The sequence below is a fragment of the Populus euphratica genome, unplaced genomic scaffold, assembly GCF_000495115.2.
Source record: "Populus euphratica unplaced genomic scaffold, PopEup_1.0 scaffold189.1, whole genome shotgun sequence".
Taxonomy (NCBI): Eukaryota; Viridiplantae; Streptophyta; class Magnoliopsida; order Malpighiales; family Salicaceae; genus Populus; species Populus euphratica.
Genome location: NW_011500030.1, coordinates 474,584 through 495,403, shown reverse-complemented (window position 1 = coordinate 495,403; position 20,820 = coordinate 474,584). Strand labels below are relative to the sequence as shown.

Sequence of the window (20,820 nt, the reverse complement as noted above, 5' to 3'; positions counted from 1 at the left end):
CAGGCTCGGATCTGGGATTGCTAGCAGTTTCGAATGTTAAATAGCTACAGAAACTCATTGGTCGAAGAAACAACTCAAAAGAATCCCCAACACATTTCAGATATATCACTTTCTCAGTGCATAGATTCTTCAAATAAAAAACGTGATTGAAGAGGATGCATGTTACTTGAGACTTTGAGCAGTATTGCCACTCATCCAGTGCTTTCCCTTGATTTTAAGGTGAAAGAACTGTAAAGACGCCATTCCTTTTGAATGAGCCCGTGGTGCATGGAGAGTTGAAAACACCGGCCGCCATGACTACAACACGTACAAGGTTTGACGGCTTATTAAATAGTTCATATATACCTAACCCAACTTCCAAAAACATTCATGCTTGCAAGATTAATATTCTCTTGTCCATGATTTGCAAAGTTCTTGATCCTCAAGTAATTTATTTATCTATCTATATATACCCGTATACACAGCTTAAATTATTGCTATAATAGAATACCATATCACATTGCTCTGCTCTCAAATTAAGCTTGCTTTCCTTCATCACTCAAGATTCTTCATGGCTCGTTTAATCGCATTACCACTCATTCTCATTCTTCTATCGCTTAGCCACGGTTCATCAGATTCTAGGAAGATTCCATGCCCAGAGAAGGGTAACGTCCTCCTTCCGGAAAATTTGGTGTTGAATATGCTTCCTAAGGGCCCAGCACCGCCGTCCTCTCCTAGTGGTGGTGGTAATCCAATTCCAATTCTTGCTGGGACCGGGAGAATTCCGGGATCACATCCAATTCATGGAGAAGGAAATTAGAGACGTTTCCTGATCTCGTGTTTGTTCGGAAAATAAATACTCTATGAATACTTGCCTTCCAATTGTTACTCCTTAGTTACTTTCAAGGCATATATCATCACAATATATGCTACTTTGTACGTCTTCTTATCCACGAAGTGTATGATTGTATAATATTTAAATTAAGACTCATTATGGAGTCATCAATAAAGTATCCACCATGTGGATAAATTGTTTGTGTAAATGATATAAGATAAATATTAGCAACCTCATCAAGGAGTTTATATGAACTTTTACGTGGATTTTAAATATTCATACTGTATAGATCCATGAATCTAGTGTTAAATCACGAAGGAAGAAATACACCCACCACCACTTGAATGCATGCACTCAAAGGCCACCTCAAATTTACTTACAAGGAAGGAATATATCTCGAGACTTGAGAAAAATTCCTAACATACATTCTCACACGTAAAAAAAAATAGACAAGGAAAAAATATATTTATAAATAGAGCACAAAAGAATATGATATTTTTTTTTATTTCTCTAAAAAATATAGTCACCTTAATTTACATAATTGATGGAATTATAGGTGGAATTTATATATTAAACACATGGCTTGAACATATTGATTGCATTATTTATCATATGTTAAGATAATAAATATTAACAATATTGCCTCTATATATAACTATCATACCATAATCTTTACATTTATTGATAGAATTTTCCATTGGTATGTGTATTATTATTCTGTTGATAATTAATTTATCAATGAAATCACACTCTCTAATACTCAAAACACTTGGGAAAAAAGAAGAAGAAAATCATATGAAAAAAAATTCTACAACAATATTCATACAATTATTAAAAACAAAAACAGTTACAAAAATAAAAAAATATATAGTAAAAAAACATGAAAAAAAAGAAAAAAATCTTACCTTAATGTGGTTATAAGTGAAGCTAAGAAAAGAAAAAAAATTGTAAAGTATATTAATTAAAAAATATAAGAAAAAACAAGAAAAAAGAAGAATAAATGTCTAAGCATGGAGGAGAAAAGAAGGAGTTGAGGAGAGAAGAGAAGAAAAAAAATGGATATTGATGTTTTTTATATATGGGGAAGAAGAAGAGAGGAGCCCCGTCTGTTGTGAAATTAAAGATCTTAAACTTTTTATTTGGTGTTTTATCAACAGATAATTAAATATTAATATTTTTAATTATTTTATTGGTGATTTTATCTGTAATATTTATTTAAATTTTTAATTTAATAAAAAATTTTCAAAAACCACCAAATATCACTGATGACTTTTTAATCCGTTTGTAATATTTAATTTAAAATTTTAATTTAATTAATTTTTAAAAAAAATCACCAAATAACACCAACAACTTTTTAATTCATCGGTGATTTTTCTATAAAGAATAAATATTACAGAGCAATTGATAATTGAATAGTTTCAGAGCTCTCTGAAAAATACCAACAGAATTTTCAATTGATGATTCCCTTTGTAATTAACTTGATGAATAGTATTCACAGTTTACCAATAAATTTACCGATGGAATTTATTCCGTCGGTAATACTATTGGTAAAAATGGCATGTTATTATTTTTTTCTTTATTTTAATTATTTTTTTTATTGTAATTCCCTCGATAAATGCCGAAGAAATATTTTCATCGATAAAATCCATAGCAATGTACTAATAAAAATATACCCTTATATATATATATATATATATATATATATGGAGAGAGAGAGAGAGAGAGGGAATAGCTAGCTATATTGCCTCCACATCCACATGAATCACAAATCTTATTTTATGTTATATATTTTTATATTTGTAGAATATCTAATAATCTCATTTGTTTTCATAAACTTATGTGCGTGCATGCTAAATAACAATTTAAGTATCAACCTATGTCAAGAAAAAAAATTGAATGATATGTCATCTTTTATCAGAAATAGTATTGAATTTGATGAAGTCATTAAAAAAAAAAAACTATAAATAGGAATTAGACTTCCCGTGATTGCATCATAGGTTAGACACTAGTCTTGAATATAGGCTTTTATTTTTCATTGGTGTTCCTTGTGGAAAGAAGGGATATTCTAATATTTAAATTAATAAATATAAAAAGATAAAATAAAGTATACTAAAAGGAAACATAATGAAATTGTAGAGAATGTGTATTTGCATATTTTATATTTCTATTCATAAACTTCTATGATTTGTTAGTTGTTTATGGTTTTTAGAATTGTTTGCTAGTTGATGATGATTTTTAAAATTGTTCGATAATTTATTATTATATATGAAATTACTTTAACTTTTTTAATAATAAAAATATTTATAGATATTCATCATATTTGTTTACCTTTTAAGTTGCAGTTGCAGATATCTTAGTGTGCGGAGAATGAAGTTGTATAAATGGTGCAGATTATGGTGCTTAGACGAAGAAGTTGGTGATTTTCAATATGGAAAAAACAACTATTGGCGTAGAAATGTAGTTCTGTGCTGCATAGCTCTACTAACTGAAATATATATATATGGAGGTGATTGCAGGGCTAGAAACTCTAAATAGAAAAGTGCAGTGCTTGTACTACGAACTGAAAAAATGCATGAAGGTATGTGCTAGGTATAGTCTGGCTTGGTAAGACAGCAAAAAAAAAAAAAAAAATAGCGGGATGAGAGGCAGTGGGGGAGGAGAGAAGAGAGATAAACTCCAATAGTTTTAGCAAGCTCGAATGGTTAGAAAAGTTTTTTTTTTAATTTTATATGCCATCAGAATTCAAGTAGGAATGTCAAGAATTTGGAAAGGAATTTGAAGGGGCAAATAAATTTTGTAGGAAATATAGGACAGGGGGGGATGTATTCCGAGGAATTGTATGTAATTTTTAGATTATGAGTTTGATATTTTAGGTTGAAACCCATGAATCTTCGAATAAAAAAGCTGACTTTAGGAACATTCCTAAATGCTGACACATTGTTAAGCATTGATTTCCATTTATTCTTTGACGGAGGTTTGCTGGGCGTTGTCCCAATCATGCATGTGCTTGAAGAGTTTTTCATTGTACTAGTACAATAAAAAAAAATACTTCTCAAATGAGTACATCTTAAAAAATAATACAAGAATCAATACATGTGGGTATTGCCTGCACAACTAGGTGTGTTGTGCAAGTGCTCCCTCTGCAACTAGCAAATTTAATTTTTCTTCTTGCATATCTATGGTTTACAGATCATGAAAGTAACAAAAATAATCCATTGGCTTAAAAAAAGATGACATGGCATAAAAAAACTACAGACGAGAGAGAAAAAAAAAATAAAACTACAAGATATTAGAAATACTTCATAGCATAAATACTTTATAGCTCTAATGATAATACTTATAAAATAATTAAAAAAAAATGACAAGATGAATTCATCAACACTATTAAAAATTAACTTTGAAATTGATGATAAGTCACATATATTGTCTAAAGATGATAGTATACTTACTTGTTGGTATTTTATCATCAGCTTTAAAATTTATTTTTTATGATATTTATAGATTTATATTGTAAAGATTTTTTAATATTATCAAGAGGGTCATCATTAGATCATTAAAGTTGTGATATCTCTAACATCTTTTTCTTTTTTTCTTTCTTTCTTTCTTTTATTTTTTTTATTTGTTTCTCTCCTCTTTTATCTTTTTGTGTCATTTCTTCTCTTTTTCTATTCATTGAATTATTTTTGTTTCTTTCATGACTATTAAAAGAGTATTTAGAAGTGTGGTTATGATTTTTTTTTTAAGTACTTTATACTTGGAAATACATCAACATAATATTTTTTTATTTTAAAAAAATTATTTTTAATATCAACATATCCAAATGATCTAGAAATATATAAAAAAATTAATTTTATAAAAAAAATTAAAAAAATTAAAGGAATATAGTTTGCACAGCATTCGCAGTCGGTGCCTTAAATCTTTACAAAACATGTATATTAACTTTTGTATATTTAAATGTTTGGTAAAGCATGGATATATTGCTAGTTTAGGCATTATTTTTCAGAAAATATTTTTTCCTTTATGCTAATCAAGAAAAAACACTAGATCCTTAATTGGGATTTAAAGAGTATTTGTTTTTATCTTACAACCTCCTTTTTAAAATATTTTTAAAATTATTTTTTATTTAATTAATATTTTTGCACGTGTTTTTAAATGTTTTTAATGTAATAATATTAAAAAAAATTAAAAAATTAAAAAAAATTAATTAAACACATTTTCCATTGAAAAATATCATATACCATAATACCAAATACAAACTCAAATATTCTAACAATACCAAATACAAATTCTAATACTCTATTTGCTGGTTTGCATTCTCAGGTATGACTCTGGTAGTGTAAGTTTCTAAGATTTTTCACGTTCGGCAATAGATTCAAACTCGTCCAAAATGAGAGATCTTAACGTTCACTTTCTCAAATCTCCAATGGTAGGTTGGGAATTTATATATTCATATTCAAATCCATAACTTCTGGATGACCGAACTCCAGCAAGGAAGCTGAAACAATCATCATGCGCCAAAACAAGTAAAGTATATTTAAAATCACGGTGCCAAAAACAATCCCTTCAAATTTTAAAATTATGGTTTACTTACATTTGAAATAAACTTTCCAACCATAATCAGTCTAGTGTCAAATTTATTAGGATTCTTCTGCTATCGAGCTCAAACTGTACATGCAGTGCCACTAAGGTTTGACCAACTTGCCCTCTCTGCATGTGGTAATTCTGCTTCCTAGACATCTAATTAGTAATTACCAAGTTGCAATGGTTGAGTAAGCAGCAAACAACGAATTTCACAGCATACAAGTACACCAGTTTTGCAGCATGCTACAAACAATACAAGGAGGTAATGGTTGCTATAACAGTGGTACAGGTCGACTGGTAGATCTATTGGCAAGGTATGGTTTATTGGCTTGAGTTCTAAATCAATGACTCTTGTAACTCAGTACACAAGGATCTGTAAATGTCTGAGGCATAGCCTAATGGTAGTTAATCCTATCCTTCAAACGTTATCTATCAATCAAAAGTATGCAAGCAAGACATGAAATTTGCAGCTGAATACAAATTTAAGAGAGATGCGCTATCTCCTACAGTTTCCATAAAATCTAATTGAGAGAACAAAAAATCATCCAGCCTCCTGGATATAGACAGTCAAAGGAAGTAATAAATGAGTACAGCAAAAACAATGAAAGATGAACATAACGAAGCATGTCCTACTCAGTTTCACATGTAGGAAACACTCCTTTTCAATGTTACGATTGTAAGATCAGAGCAAATAAATGCAACAGGAAAGGCCACTCATCTTCACCCTGTCAAAAGTTCCCATGAAAGAGACTGTCATAAAGGCATCGAGACACCTACAATATAAACAAAGTAGGTAGTCAGGTAGGTGGTCACATCATACGAAAATGTAGTCAGGTAGTTGGTCACATCATACGAAAATGACAAATGTAATGTCATGTCATGTTTGATGTTATTAAAGAAACAAATCTCATGGTTACATCTCACTCAGACTGGGAAAACATGTATGTTTCAGTAACATGGTTCTTAAACAATTCAAAAATAAACAAATAAAGTGAAAAGGCTGTCATGTGAATGGTGATTTTATTGTCATTTCTGTTTTATAATTTTCATTTTCCTTAGTATTGACAGTAGAGAGCATAAAATGCCACTACGGCTATCTAACTCACTTTAAAACTTTAAAACAAAGTTCTTTCAGCATGTACAAAAGGATCATCTCAGTTAACGGGGTTAGAAATGACAGTTCAGTTCATAGTAACAACTAGCAAAAGCAGCATGGAAAAACAGTAGCTTGCACAACCTTTTGAATAGTAAAACAAGACCTTCATAGAGAACCAGTCATTAATTTATGGCTAGCAACTGTTCCTTTCACAGTTCTCTTTGAGAAAACATGACATCAATCCACTGAATCAACCAATCAAACTGCAGCCAAAATCTGAAAGTTCTTACATCAATCAGCATTACCTAATAACTGGGATCAATAAAAATCATTCCAGCATATGAAAGCATTTAGAATCATATAAGTCTCTCCTTTCCACTCTCTTCTTCAGACCATTACCTATACACACTTCTTCTTTCCTTATCAAGCTCGGTCAAAACCATATAACATTCTTGCCACCATAGCACCACGCTATTTTGATGCAGAAACCACTTTCAGATTTGAAAGCATTTAGAATCATATGAGTCTCTCCTTTCCTCTCTCTTCTTCAGACCATTACCTATACACATTTCTTCTTTCTTTATCAAGCTCGGTCAAAACCATATAACATTCTTGCAACCATAGCACCACACTCTTTTGATGCAGAAACCACTTTCAGATTTGAAAGCATTTAGAATCATATGAGTCTCTCCTTTCCTATCTCTTCTTCAGACCATTACCTATACACATCTCTTCTTTCCTTATCAGGCTCGGTCAAAATCATATAACATTCTTGCCACCATAGCACCACACTCTTTTGATGCAGAAACCAATTTCAGATTTGAAATTTTCAACCTATCACCAGAGACACTGTTGAAGTTGAACATCGAACACCTATGGATGTTTCTACTTTCATAATCAAGCTTCATCACAACAATGTGTTGTTCTTCCCACCATACCACCACCTCACATTTTATTTCGTTAATTGAACACCATTGATGATCTTCTGCAGAGTCCAGATGAGTTATATAACCCCCCCCCCCTTCTTTTTGGAACAATGAGCACGAACGTTACTAAACAGAAGCAAGGAAGATATCCTGGCAGATATAAAGGAACACTAATAAAGGGGAGACATTTCAACATCAGAACTGCAGAAGTTCCCAGGGTCTTTAAAAATTACCAAAACCCATTGAAAATGATCAGTAAGGATCCTTGGATTTTTTTCCCCTAAAAAATGTGATTGATAGCAACCTACGGTTACCCCATGGATTCTGAATCTAAGAAAAGCCTAGACCATCAGTTGTAATCAATTGACCACTTCACAGGTCTGTGAAAAAATCCAAAACAATTTATGCTTTCTATTGGTCATGATCATGGCTCCCTGTGGGAATTGTTTCTGGATTAGATTTCCACAAGTCCGTTTATTGCAAAAAAAAAAATCTTTATAGTCTACCGCAATGATTTCACTGAACAAGCTGATATATTTTACATTGTGGAGAACAATATAAATGTACCATTTTCGGCCAGTAAAATAAACAAACAGGTGGCGAGCATATAGTTGGGGAGAAAATGCTAGGAACGGAAAGCCAAACCCACCTTGAGGCACTAAAGCCCAGGAGTCAGATTCGCTAGACAAGCTCGAAATCAACTTCGCTGATGCTACCGCGCTGTGCAATGGCAGCATTGATTCGACGCAACTCAATTGCAGTGGTAATCTATCCATTAAAACAAAAGTAAGAAAATAAATAAAGCGAATATCGAAAAGTCCTTTAAGAGAGAGAGAGGAAAAGATGTCACCTTGAGGAGCGAGCGAGGCGTCTTGTTGTTGCAGGAGCAGAAACCTGCGTTGGAAGAGAGCTGGATTTCAGTGAAGAGAGTTCAGCAGATAACGATTTCTTGTTGAGCTTGAACAGGAAAGGCTGTAACCTTGTTGATAACCTGGAGAATACCTTCGTGGAAGCCATTTTTGCTTGTCGCTGTCTCTTAGGCCTTTGGTTTTCGACAAGGGTTTTACTTGTTACGTGCCAGACAGAGCCAAGTAGTCGTGAGGATGGTATGCTGGTTTGGAAGCCAACGGCAGGTCGTTTCCACAGTTCTTTCAGCCTTTGCACAATCACCCCTGAACTTTGAGCCTTTCTCAATTACTGCCCTGTACGCTGTAACTTCAAGCTTCTTTCCGATTTCGATAAACATTAGCTATAAAGATAACAATTAGTCCACAATTCCTTCAATATCAAATCATAGCATGGTTACGTATTTAATTAATATTCAATTTTCTAATTATAGGGTATGGAACCATTTTTGAAATATAGGTTATTGGTTTAGTATATTTTTTTTTAGATAATGCAATTTATCAGCTCTTACTTCTCTTTTAAGGGATGAAACATTTATATTTTTTAAATTGGAAAAATAATTATATTTTATATTCGTTTATTGAGATGAGATATTTTTTCTTAAATTTAATAGACCATGAAAGAACTTATCATAAATTGTAAGAGAATATATAGATAGAACAGTGTGTGTTTAGAGCTAATATTGATTGGAAATGTTAAAAATAAATTTTTAAAAATAAAAAAAAATTTTGGTATTGTGATGGTTAAATAAAAAAAATGCATAAAAAAAAGAATATTGATTGGAAATGTTAAAAATAAATTTTTTTATAAGGTTGCAATCCACCTATTAAAAGGTATTAAAAGGTATAGATAAGAGTATAACTAAACAATTATAAAAATAAATTATAATATGCAATTATTCAAGATTCATGATGATATTTTGGTATTGTGATGGTTTTTGTGATTGTGATTTGAAAAAAATATTTTATAAAAAGTATTTTTAATTGAAGTTGGTATGATATTTATATTTGTTTCGTTAAAATTATGATTAAAAAAATAGTTTAATGTGTTTGATTAAGAATACTTTTTAAATTGAGATTATAAAATAATTTGAAAAAATATATATTTATATTGAAAAAAATAGGTTTTCAATAAATATATTATTTTAATAATTTTTATTTTACTAGATAGGATTCGGTTTAATACATTTAACTTTAAACTCGATCGGATCTAACTAGAAAAGTGGAGGGTGGCTTCACTGTTCACGTGAACAGTAGAGTCACTCTCCACCGTTACCAATAAAGTCATGATGAGAACCATCTAGGTGGTGGTCAAGACTTGGGATCAAGGAGTTTGCTTTCTCTGTGGTCTCAGGTTTGAGCCCTTAGTTGCTTATATGATGGCCACTGGAGATTTACATGGTCGTTAACTTCAGGACCCGTGAGATTAGTCGTGATGCGTGTAAGTTGACCCAGACACCCACGTTAATTTAAAAAAAAAATAAAGTCATGATGAGTTAAAAGCAGCATTAAGTTGCTTTCAACAATAACACGTTTCAAATGTTATTAATATTATCAAACATTAAGTTTTCATGGTTTGTTACAACAACAAACACAGCTACGAAAACAAAGCGTACTTTTGAAGTAGTGCTTGATTTTCTTCATAATTAATGATTGTATTTAATAGACTACTATCATAAATATTTTTTTTTGATTTGTTTAGTTAATAAAAATTATATTTTTATTTGAAAATTTAAATCATTTCAATATCTTTAAAATCATCATAAAGATATATCTTTAAGATTAATGTGGTCACCACAAGTAAATTTTGATGATAAATTTTTAACACCCCCACCCCCCAAGTGTAATTTTTTTTTTTTTATTTACGTAGGGTGTCCGGGCCAGCTTGTGCGCACCACGATTAATCCCCACGGCCCACTGAATACCCTACAAACCCAATAAACATGTAAAGTACCGCGGGGTGACAGACGTGCACGCCAGGGTTCAAACCCAGATATAATGGAAAAAGACAATTACCTTTCAGAATGCATTCAAATTTTTGTTGTGGCCAAAACCTGTTGAAACCTCAATTCCATAATCTAAACCTACAATATCACATACCAACCTCGCCACGTTTATATTAACGTTTTTTATTTATTTATATAGACTTTACACACATTACTATTACAATTATAAAAGAATTAAGTAGGTAGTTGAGAGTGTGATATTAGTTATTATTCAAAAAGATTTTTATGATTTTTTTAATTTTTAATTTTCATATGATTAAAAGATTTTTTTGGGTTGTAAAGGGGGTTGTAGAGGTTCCTCTCTCTCTCTATATATATGAAATTATTTTTTTTAAATAAATTTATTTGTGTTCAAATACCCCGAAACCTGATTTTTCAACGGCTTTCAATGGCCAGGATTTGTTGTAGTGGAAGATACATCAGCTACCATTTTTAATAAAACGTCTAGCGAACTTGATTCTTTTTAAGGAAATTAGGTAAGCGAGCCTAACTTTCCAGGGCCAGGTACTAATGGTTTTTTTTTTTACAGATCAGACAGACAAGATTGACAATGTAGACCTATAAACACCTAGCTTCTCTTGATCTTTTTTTTTTTCTTTTGACTTTTTTTCTTTTTTAAAATAAAATTATCTTTAGATAAACAATTACAATGATGTATATAAAATTACTCAATCATGCCACCTTTTATAAATAAAATTAAAGATATTTAGGGTTATATGCAACGTTTTTCAATAATTGTATGTGTAAAATATTTAAAAAAATACTACGCACATGGATATTTAATTAAAATAAATTATTTTTTCTTTTTTTTATTGTTAATGTTTATTCTTCTTTCCTTGAATTAATTTTTCCAATAAAATTGTGACGTTATTTTTTATATTAGAAGTTTTTATATGAAAAAGCATGCTTTTGACAAAGAAAGATATTTTTTACGAAAAAATAATAAATGAATAACAAAAAGGGATTTTTGGAAAAGAAAAATGTTTTTTCTCTTAAATCTAAATCAATTAAATTTTTATTTTAGTTGCTTTGTGTTTTTATAAAGAAAAACCATGTTACTGACACAAAAAAAACCATTGCTTCATTAAATAAAAAAAATGTATAAATAAAAAAAAGAAGAGAATATTAATTGGAAATGTTAAAAATAATATATTTTTTATCAATATGATATGGGGTTACAATCAGCCTATTATTAATTAGAGTATAACTAAGCAATTATAAAAATAAATTATAATATTCAATTACTTAAGATTCATGATGATATCCTTTGATGTGGTGCTTGATTTTCTCCATAATTAGTGATTATATTAATAGACTACTATCCAAAATATAATTTCTTGATTTGCTTACTCAAGAAAAACTATATTTTTTATTTAAAAATTTAAATCGCTAAAAATATTTCAATATCTTTAAAATCATTATAAAATTAAATAAAAAATAATTTAAAAAATATGCCTGAATGGATGATTCTCGTTCTGGGATCGAAAAACTAAATTGCCTATAACATGTCATCACATGGGTTGCTAGAATTCACTAGCACCTAAATATTCTAATCCCAAGCTTTAATTTTTAATCATAACGTGAGTGCAAGACTTAGTATTTAAGTTTTTTTTTTTGTCTTTAAAAATATTATTTATCTGTTCTGAAACGAAAGCTATATTTTAATATAAAATAATCTATTTTTTTTAATGCTACCTAATATCAACCGTATCTGCTACATACACATCATTAGCGTTGACCAGGTTGAGACAAGATGACGGTTGGTAAGAGTTGAGACGGTCGTGTGATAGCCAATACTTTCACAGATCAATCCGTTTGGTTCTCTTACCAAACTTTCCAACCAATTATTATCTCGGTTTCATCAAATATCAAACGTAGATGATTACTCCTCCAGCGCCACCAACTTTTATCCCCCACCGAATAGGCTTAAAAAAATAAATTACCGTAAGAAAAATATTTATGTATTATTAAAAATATTAAATTATATATGAATTACCTTAAAAATAACTTAGCTGATGTATTAAAATATAATATAGATTGATTTAAAATATTTTTTTATAAATATTAAAATTAATTTAATTCAAGTTAATTTAGATTAATTTACTAATTTATATATTAAATTATAAAACCATAATAATGTTATAAAATATGAATTAAAATACAATACAAAATTTAATTTTTAATAAAATGTTTATTGAATAATAAAATTAAAAACATAATTATTTTTTTTTAAAATTTTTTAAGTCAATTTGTTAAATTAACAACTTAAATTATAATATGGAGATAATAATTTAAAATAAATTATAAAAATAAATTATTAATTAATATAATATTAAAAAATAAAATTATAAAAAAGCATAAAAAACAACTCAATTGGCAAACCATTATCCGAGTCATGGTGATAGCCTTGGTTGGTCCCTAAACTACTGTTATCATATTAATCTAGCCCTTTGTCAATCTGATTTTCGTTAATATGATCTCTCTCCATTCCCACGAGGTAATGACTCCCAACATCTATACAATGGTCCCCTTGTCATTTTTCAAAACTCACGGTCAACCCTTAAGTTTAATAAAATCGGAAAGAGCTAGTTTTTTAATAATTAAAAAATTGGTAGAGAAAATTAAAACTAATTAGGCTTATTTATAAAGCCAAAAATTCTATTAATATTAACAAAAGTCCTAAAATACATAAACAATTATCGCAAATTTAACATATTACTAAGCTAAAACAATAGAATAAAATAAGAAATATCAATTATAAAGTGATTTTTATTTTTTAAATTAAAAACACTTTTATAAAAAGAAATAATACATTAAAAAATCCATCACTTTTTGCGAAACGGTTAATAGTAGAAAAAGTAATTCAGTCCAGGGCTTACATTAACAGATTAAAAGACTGGGACTGGATTAAAAAATAAAAATAATAAAAGGACTAATCTAGTATTTAACCATTCATGTTTATCTATAAAATACTGAGAGAGAAAGTTGCGCTCAAACAATCATTTCCTTTACTTTCTGCAAGCGAGTAGTAACAACCGATCTAGAGAGAGAGAGAGAGAGAGTCATGGCTAAGCCTCACGTCACCATGGAGGTTGGAAACGACGGCGTTGCTGTGGTGACTCTTATCAATCCTCCTGTCAACGCCTTAGCTATTCCAAGTAAATATCTCCTCCTTCCTCTATCGGTTCTAACTATAAATTTGAGGTGTTTTTGTGACTGATTGTGTTGAGTTTGACGGTGATGCAGTCATTGCGGGATTGAAAGAGAAGTTTGATGAAGCCACCCGGAGAAATGACGTCAAGGCTCTAGTTCTTACTGGTAATTTATTTTATAATACTGACTGACTATTTATATATTTAATTGTTTTGGAAGATAAAGGATTAATAACGAATTGCGAAAACAAAATTATCTGATTATTTTATTTTATCTTTTTGGTTGGAGGTTTGGTTTAAGTATATAATCATTTCTTCTTCTTTTTTTCCTTTTTTTTTTAAGGCAAGGGTGGCAGGTTTTCCGGTGGATTTGACATCAATGTTTTCCAGAAAGTTCACGCGACAGGTATATTTATGCCTGTTTTTATAATAATTTCATGTACTATCAAGGTTTTTTCTTTTAAATTTTCAAATTATTTCGTTTTTTTATTTGAGTGTTTGCGGATATGATTTTATTGTGTGGCTTGACAGGAGATATTTCATTGGTGCCTGATGTATCTGTTGAGCTTGTGGTCAACACTATTGAAGGTATTTATCCGACTTTAACCCTCGGAGTCTTTTTTCATTCATTTTGAATATTTAAGGAATGCGGTGTTTGTATTTATTGTTTGATTGATTTTTTTTTTTGTTCTTTCACAAATATAGATTGTAAAAAGCCTGTTGTTGCTGCCGTGGAAGGACTAGCACTTGGAGGGGGCTTGGAATTGGCAATGGTTTGTGTTTTCTATTATGAAGCAGCATTTAAAGAACTTTGTTTTGATTATCATCATCTTTTCCCATTTGATCATCTAAATTATCTTCATGAAGGGATGCCATGCGCGTATTGCTGCTCCAAAAACTCAACTTGGTTTGCCAGAGCTGACACTTGGAGTGATTCCTGGATTTGGAGGTCTGGCTACTTTTCTATGTAGAACTTGAATGCATCGACATGAACACATGCTTTCAAGTTCAGCTGTGTATTTTTTTTACACAGTGGACTAAACTTGTGAAACCCTGTTTAATTTTTTAAGGTACACAACGTCTTCCAAGGCTTCTGGGGCTGTCCAAGGCCATTGAAATTATGCTGGTAAATCCTCTATTAATTTATGATTGAAAACATGTTAAATGAATCTTGAGATTATGGTATTCCTTTTAGGTGGAGAAAGATTGAGAAAAAAAGCCAACCTTTGAGCTGTTGTTTAAACCTGGTTTCCCCTTCTATTAATGTTCACATTGGAAGTTAAATTTAATAGCCTTTCACTTTAGAAGGTTTTCATAAATTTTTGGGCGCGTTCTTACTGGAGAATTCCAGGTAATCCAGTTCTTTGGGTTTTAGAGATGAGTTGCCACTTCATATTTTTTTATAAGAAAACTTATACCTGGAAAAGGTAAATTGAAGAACTAATTTTTCCTGAACTGTCAGCTGTTAGCCTGCGAGAGAGTTTTAAACAAGTTATATGTAAAAATCACCATTATAACATTTTTTTCATTCCCAGTGATGGGAAAGTGAACAAGGAAATTTTGTTTAATTTACCTGGCTTGCTGTGTATGTTAAATAAAATGAGAAACCTCAATAACGTTGCAAAACTTCAAAGTGCTTAATATTAGGCCGGGGAAAGAATACCAAAGCTTAATTTCATCCTTTGGAACTTGATGGTTTGCTATGTCCAACAGTTTTCAGAAATGCTTATTCAATATATTATTTTCTTTATCATATGGAACTACATCTTCTTTGCGTGCTCATTCAACATATTTTCAACTCTCTGCAGTTATCCAAATCAATCATGTCTGAAGAGGGGAAGAAGCTAGGTCTAATTGATGCTATTGTGCCTTCTCAAGAACTGCTGAAAGTATCTCGACAATGGGCTTTAGACATCTCAGAGAGGCGCAAACCATGGCTGCGTTCTCTTCATAGGACAGATAAAATTGGCTCGCTGTCTGAAGCACGTGAGGTACTGAAAGCTGCTAGACAACAAGCGAAGAAAATTGCCCCAAATGTGCCGCAGCATCAAGCATGTCTTGATGTAATGGAGGAAGGCATCATTCATGGAGGATATAATGGTGTTCTAAAGGTACTTTTGAGTTCAGGATTTGCTGTTTGTAGATATAGATGAGAAGTCTTCAATAGAGAACAAAATGCTTTTGCTTTTAGCAGTTTGTGGCTGTTTTTCTCTGGAACGTGGCCTTTTTATTAAGTTTATATTTGAGGCATTAGCTTGTGCAGTAATTGACCTTTATTATTTGTACTTACACTGACAAGAACGTGCAGTAATTGACCTTTATTATTTGTACTTTACTTATACTGACAAGAACATGTCATTTCATAAAAAAAGTGGGATCTGTACATGCACATTCTAATGGAGTTGTTGTTGCAGGAGGCAAAAGTCTTCAAGGAGTTAGTTTTGACAGAAACTTCAAAAGGTCTTGTGCATGCCTTTTTTGCCCAGCGTATGACGTCTAAGGTACACCATATGAATCAAGGTCTACAAAATTTTAATAATTTATGAAAATCAACGGATTCATCATGTTAAAGTGTTTGTGGATACTCTAAAAATTTTCAGATGTGATCCAAAATAATTCACAATTTGAATTGTTTGCTTTTTGTGTTTGTTTTTTTGGTAAATGCTTTCTTTGTGTTGTCCCAGAAAATATTTAATTCTCTTTCTTATTCTAAAAACATCTTTTGATTTTTCCTACACTTAAAGGGAAAATCTAGGTTGCAAGGGAATGAAATTGCTCGATATGATGAAGCTTGTGAATGTGAAATACTTGAGGTGTAAGCATATAGACTTCTATTGATTTATCCTGTCACCACTAAGGGATTGTTCTAGTGGATTTCTCTTTATTTGAGGGCTTATTCATAAGAACATGCCTGGTTTAAGAATTATTTATATAATTGTAACCTTATCAATACTCTGTTCTTAAGTAGTTTAGATAAAATCGCGTGCTCATAGATTTGCAAAACATTCTTGCAGCACATAACATCTGAATTTTATGTTTGTTCTCCATTCTGCTTTCTTGTTCTCGCTTCACAGGAGTCTCATGTCTACTGCTCTCTCTCTCTCTCTCTCTCTCTCTATTTATATTTTTTTTTTTACTCTTGAAGTGAACTTATTGATATGCTCAAATAAGCAATCTGTATATCCAATTTCTTTCTTTCAATCTCATCATTGTTAACTTGGTCAGATACCTAAAGTCACTGATGTTGGGCTCAAACCACGACATATAAAGAAAGTGGCTGTTATTGGTGGTGGTCTAATGGGTTCTGGCATAGCTACTGCTTTAATTGTGAGCAACATACATGTTGTTCTTAAAGAAATCAACTCTGAATATCTTCAGAAGGGAACAAAAACAATAGAAGGTACACAAATGTGACTGAGATTGACCATTAAATTATTGATTTAGTGCTATCGTGTCTCCATCTTTGAAGGACTTGGTATAAAAAAAATGAGAATAGTGTTTGACAAAAAAATCCTATATCCTGATACATCCTACATATAGTTATTATTTGGGAAAGTTGTTTTGTTTGTTTTTCCATATTGATTTTCGATTAGATTCTTCTGATTATATATAATTTGCACATACTTTCTAGCTATCTTGTTGAGTTTAGCAGCAAGGGGACGTGTCAATAGTCCACAGAGTAGTTAATTGTAACATGTAATAGACACAGTGGAAGAACCTCAGCCCTTTTTAGGGATGCTAGTGTCGAAAATTTACCTTTTCCCTTTTGAATTCAAATCCTTCAAACTGAATACTTGAGTTGAGTTTGGTCAAATGTTTTCCAGAATATGAAAACTACTCTGATATGTATTACTCTTGTTTTTGTGTTCTATGGTTAAAAAAACTCATAAGTTGTTATTTCACTTCACAGCAAATGTTCGAAGCTTAGTGACAAGAGGAAAGTTGACACGGGATAAGGCAGATAAAGCTCTCTCCATGCTCAAAGGTGCATTGGACTACTCAGACTTCAAAGATGTGGATATGGTCATAGAGGTGAGCAGAGCTTGCCGTCCCTTATGACTATGAAATCTTGAAATCTTGGTTATATTTGGGAACTTGCCATTGGAATGGGGTGATTGCTTGCTTTGAATATGATCTGTCCACACTTGAGATTGTTTATTCACAGATTGATTCTCTTCATTATATTACTGTTCGATGAAATTGGGATGGATTTCCATAGTTATGGTCTTTTTAAAAGCCATTTGAAATAGCTTCTTTGATTTGCAGGCAGTAATTGAAAGTGTCCCTTTGAAACAAAAAATTTTCAGTGAGATTGAAAAAGTCTGTCCACCTCACTGCATTTTGGCGACAAATACATCTACCATTGACCTCAACTTGGTTGGAGAAAAGACCAGCTCTCAAGATCGCATTATTGGTGCACACTTTTTCAGGTTATACTCATTTTGCTTTTCTCACACTATCATTATTTTAGCCATCCAGAAATCAATAGAAAACATGTGAAGGTTTTTTTTTTTTTTTTTTCTATTTTTCATATCTCCCACTATATATGAACTCTTGGTTGTTTGATTACTGAAATTGTGAAAATATCACACCCCTCACCCATCTATTTAGTACAAGGAGCAGCTGTGTGCTGAGGGTTTTGTAACACCATTGGGCTTTGTTTGTGTTATATGTTGTTTTGGAATTTCACCCAATTCTGAAAAAAAATGACGTGACTAGTTTGTGGCAATTTGCCTTTTAGGTTTTGTAAAAGTGAAGACATAAAAGAAGAGAGGATTATTGAATAGAAGTTATAGAACTACTGTTCCTATGTCTTTGTTTCTTTAGGAGAATATATGATATGAAAGATAGATACGAAATGACTCTTGTATTGGTGCCATGATGCTCTGTGACTTTGGATAATCCATTTAAATGACTCTTTTATTGTTATGTCAACTATGTTGAAGCATATTTTTTTACCGCAATGGTTTTCTTATATGTTATCTCTGACGTGTTCTTTTATGGACAGTCCTGCTCACATAATGCCTCTTCTGGAGATTGTACGGACTGAGAAGACTTCTGCCCAAGCAATTCTTGATCTTATGACTGTTGGTAAAACCATAAAGAAAGTTCCAGTTGTTGTGGGTAACTGCACCGGCTTTGCAGTCAATCGATCATTCTTCCCATACACCCAAAGCGCACTGATTTTGGTTCATTTAGGAGTGGACGTGTTCAGGATTGACAAACTGATCAGCAGTTTTGGCCTCCCAATGGGTCCTTTCCAGTAATGTTTTATCCTTTAACGTTATAGTTTGCATTTGCATCACTTTTTTTCATTTTTAAGGATGATTTAAAACATGCATTTTTGTCACAATTAATTGCATAAACATAAAGTCTTCTGGATCTAATGCTTTAATGGGTAGAGATTCATAACAAACCTTTATCAACCGTGAAACCAATTGATTTGAATTTAAAATTCAGAAAAAAAATACCACCATTATTCATTTTTTATAAAATATTGGTAGCGGGTGAAGTCTCCTTTGGCGTGTAGTGTTTGTGCATTCATACATCGTTGAAATGATATTTTGTCTGCCAATATAAGGACTACCTTTTGCATCAATGTCTTAACAGAGTTGTCTCTAAATGTGTTCAAGCGCATTAACTTTTAGGGTACTTTAAATAGGTGATCATAATTTTCTGCACTGCTCCATGGTTACTCTTGCAGGCTTCAGGATTTATCTGGATATGGAGTTGCCCTTGCAGTTGGGAAAGAATTTGCTAATGCATTCCCTGATCGTACATTCCAGTCTCCATTAATTGATCTTCTAGTAAAAAATGGAAGAAATGGTAATAAAATATTTATATAGATTTATATTGGCATTCAAATGACATTTGCTTCTATGTATCGTGGTGATGCTTTGCTTTGCAATCTTGTGTCACGGGTTCATACTCTCTTTTGGCATTTCAGGTAAAACCAATGGAAAAGGATACTACATATACGAGAAAGGAAGCAAGCCAAGGCCTGATCCATCAGTCCTACCAATTATTGAGGAGTCGAGACGGCTTGCAAATATTATGCCTGATGGAAAGGTAGTTTTATTGCAATGAAAACTGCCATTATGTTGAGATTCTATAGTAGTCTGTTTTAAGATGATATCGAGAGCGCACTAGTGCTGGAGACAATGTCACAAGTACATATTCGGTTGCTTAGCTGAAGACTTCCTAATCTACTTTACTGGATTTTATGTGGCAGCCTATAAATATCACTGACAAAGAGATAGTGGAGATGGTTCTCTTTCCAGTGGTGAATGAGGCATGCCGTGTTCTGGATGAGGGTGTTGTGGTTCGAGCTTCAGACCTGGACACCGCATCTGTTCTCGGAATGAGCTTCCCGTCTTATCGGTGAGTACTTGTCCAAATTTCAAGTTTTTCCCCTTGTTTAGCTCTTCCAAGAGTAATCTTACTGAACAGATTCCCAGGAGGGGAATATAGGCTCGAGGGATACAAGGATTTTTTTTCATTTCATGTGGTTGTCAGCAAGAAGATGAGTTGCAAGCCCTTGTTTTTTGCATTAATGAACCACGTTTCTCTTGCGTGCATGCACCCGTTCATGTTAAAGTCCTCTAATATCTTACAGAATCCTCGTGCAAGTTTTTTATTGCCCATTGACTGCCCGTACTTTTTTGGAAAAACCTGGCACTTGTATCTCATGGCAAGTGTTCTTATTTGGCAGTGGTGGCATCGTCTTTTGGGCTGACCTAGTTGGGCCTAAACATGTATATGATAGCCTGAAGAAATGGTCTCAAAGATTTGGTGATTTCTACAAACCATCAAAGTTTTTGGAAGAAAGAGCAACTGGAGGCATACCACTGGTAAGGGCCCCGTCATCTCTCTTCTTCTTCTTCTTCTTTTTTGCGACTCTTCATTTGTTGAATGGGGCTTCATTTATGCATTTATTTGCCCTCAAGTGCATTAATTGTGAAAACGACCATGGAGATGTACACGGCATTAGTTGTAAAGGACCGCTGATAACCTCTTGCTCTTCCATGCAGAGTGCGCCTGCTTCATCGTCTTCAGGGTCAAGGTCACGCATGTAGTCTACAGTTCTATGTCGAGTGGTTAGCCCAGACTTCAGGCATATAATTTTATCAAGAGTAATAAATTCAATGCTATTACCTTCCCCCCACCCCCCCAAGCAGAAATCCGGAAGGCAATAGAATTTCTTTCAAGAAATTGTTGTTCAAGTTGTCGGTAGTCGTTTTTGAACTCCTCGTGGATGGATGGCTAAATAAAGTGGTTGTATTTCTATGGACAAACGACGCGTTGAATGGTAAAGATCTTTTGTTCTTGATTTTCCATCG

At 32.1% G+C, this 20,820-nt stretch overlaps 2 protein-coding genes and 1 long non-coding RNA gene across 4 annotated transcripts; 2 read left to right on the top strand and 1 right to left on the bottom strand.

Moving 5' to 3' along the window:
* Positions 1-5,849: 5,849 nt before the first annotated feature.
* LOC105142452 (uncharacterized) lies at positions 5,850-8,521 on the bottom strand. Its single transcript, XM_011050089.1, has 3 exons — positions 8,268-8,521; positions 8,067-8,185; positions 5,850-6,168 (listed from the first exon to the last, which is right to left on the bottom strand). Exons 1-3 carry the CDS (start codon positions 8,432-8,434, stop codon positions 6,149-6,151), a joined length of 306 nt encoding a protein of 101 aa, XP_011048391.1. The 5' UTR covers positions 8,435-8,521; the 3' UTR covers positions 5,850-6,148.
* Positions 6,132-7,541, top strand: LOC105142451 (uncharacterized). Its single transcript, XR_845561.1, has 2 exons — positions 6,132-6,196; positions 6,230-7,541. It is a non-coding gene; the product is annotated as an uncharacterized LOC105142451 (long non-coding RNA).
* A 4,790-nt stretch (positions 8,522-13,311) lies between the features above and the next one.
* AIM1 (Enoyl-CoA hydratase/isomerase family) lies at positions 13,312-20,817 on the top strand. 2 transcript variants are annotated; one of them, XM_011050087.1, is made up of 18 exons: positions 13,312-13,486; positions 13,575-13,646; positions 13,824-13,886; positions 14,012-14,068; positions 14,186-14,253; positions 14,348-14,429; positions 14,551-14,606; positions 15,289-15,591; positions 15,895-15,981; positions 16,706-16,880; positions 17,391-17,512; positions 17,747-17,910; positions 18,489-18,743; positions 19,185-19,306; positions 19,428-19,549; positions 19,713-19,861; positions 20,193-20,361; positions 20,402-20,505. In XM_011050087.1, exons 1-18 carry the CDS (start codon positions 13,393-13,395, stop codon positions 20,486-20,488), a joined length of 2,247 nt encoding a protein of 748 aa, XP_011048389.1. In that variant the 5' UTR covers positions 13,312-13,392; the 3' UTR covers positions 20,489-20,505. The 2 variants fall into 2 exon arrangements, with proteins under 2 accessions (XP_011048389.1, XP_011048390.1); XM_011050088.1 differs by lacking the exon at positions 20,402-20,505 and adding an exon at positions 20,512-20,817 and having other exon boundaries at positions 13,313-13,486; positions 20,193-20,331.
* The last annotated feature ends 3 nt before the right edge of the window (positions 20,818-20,820 follow it).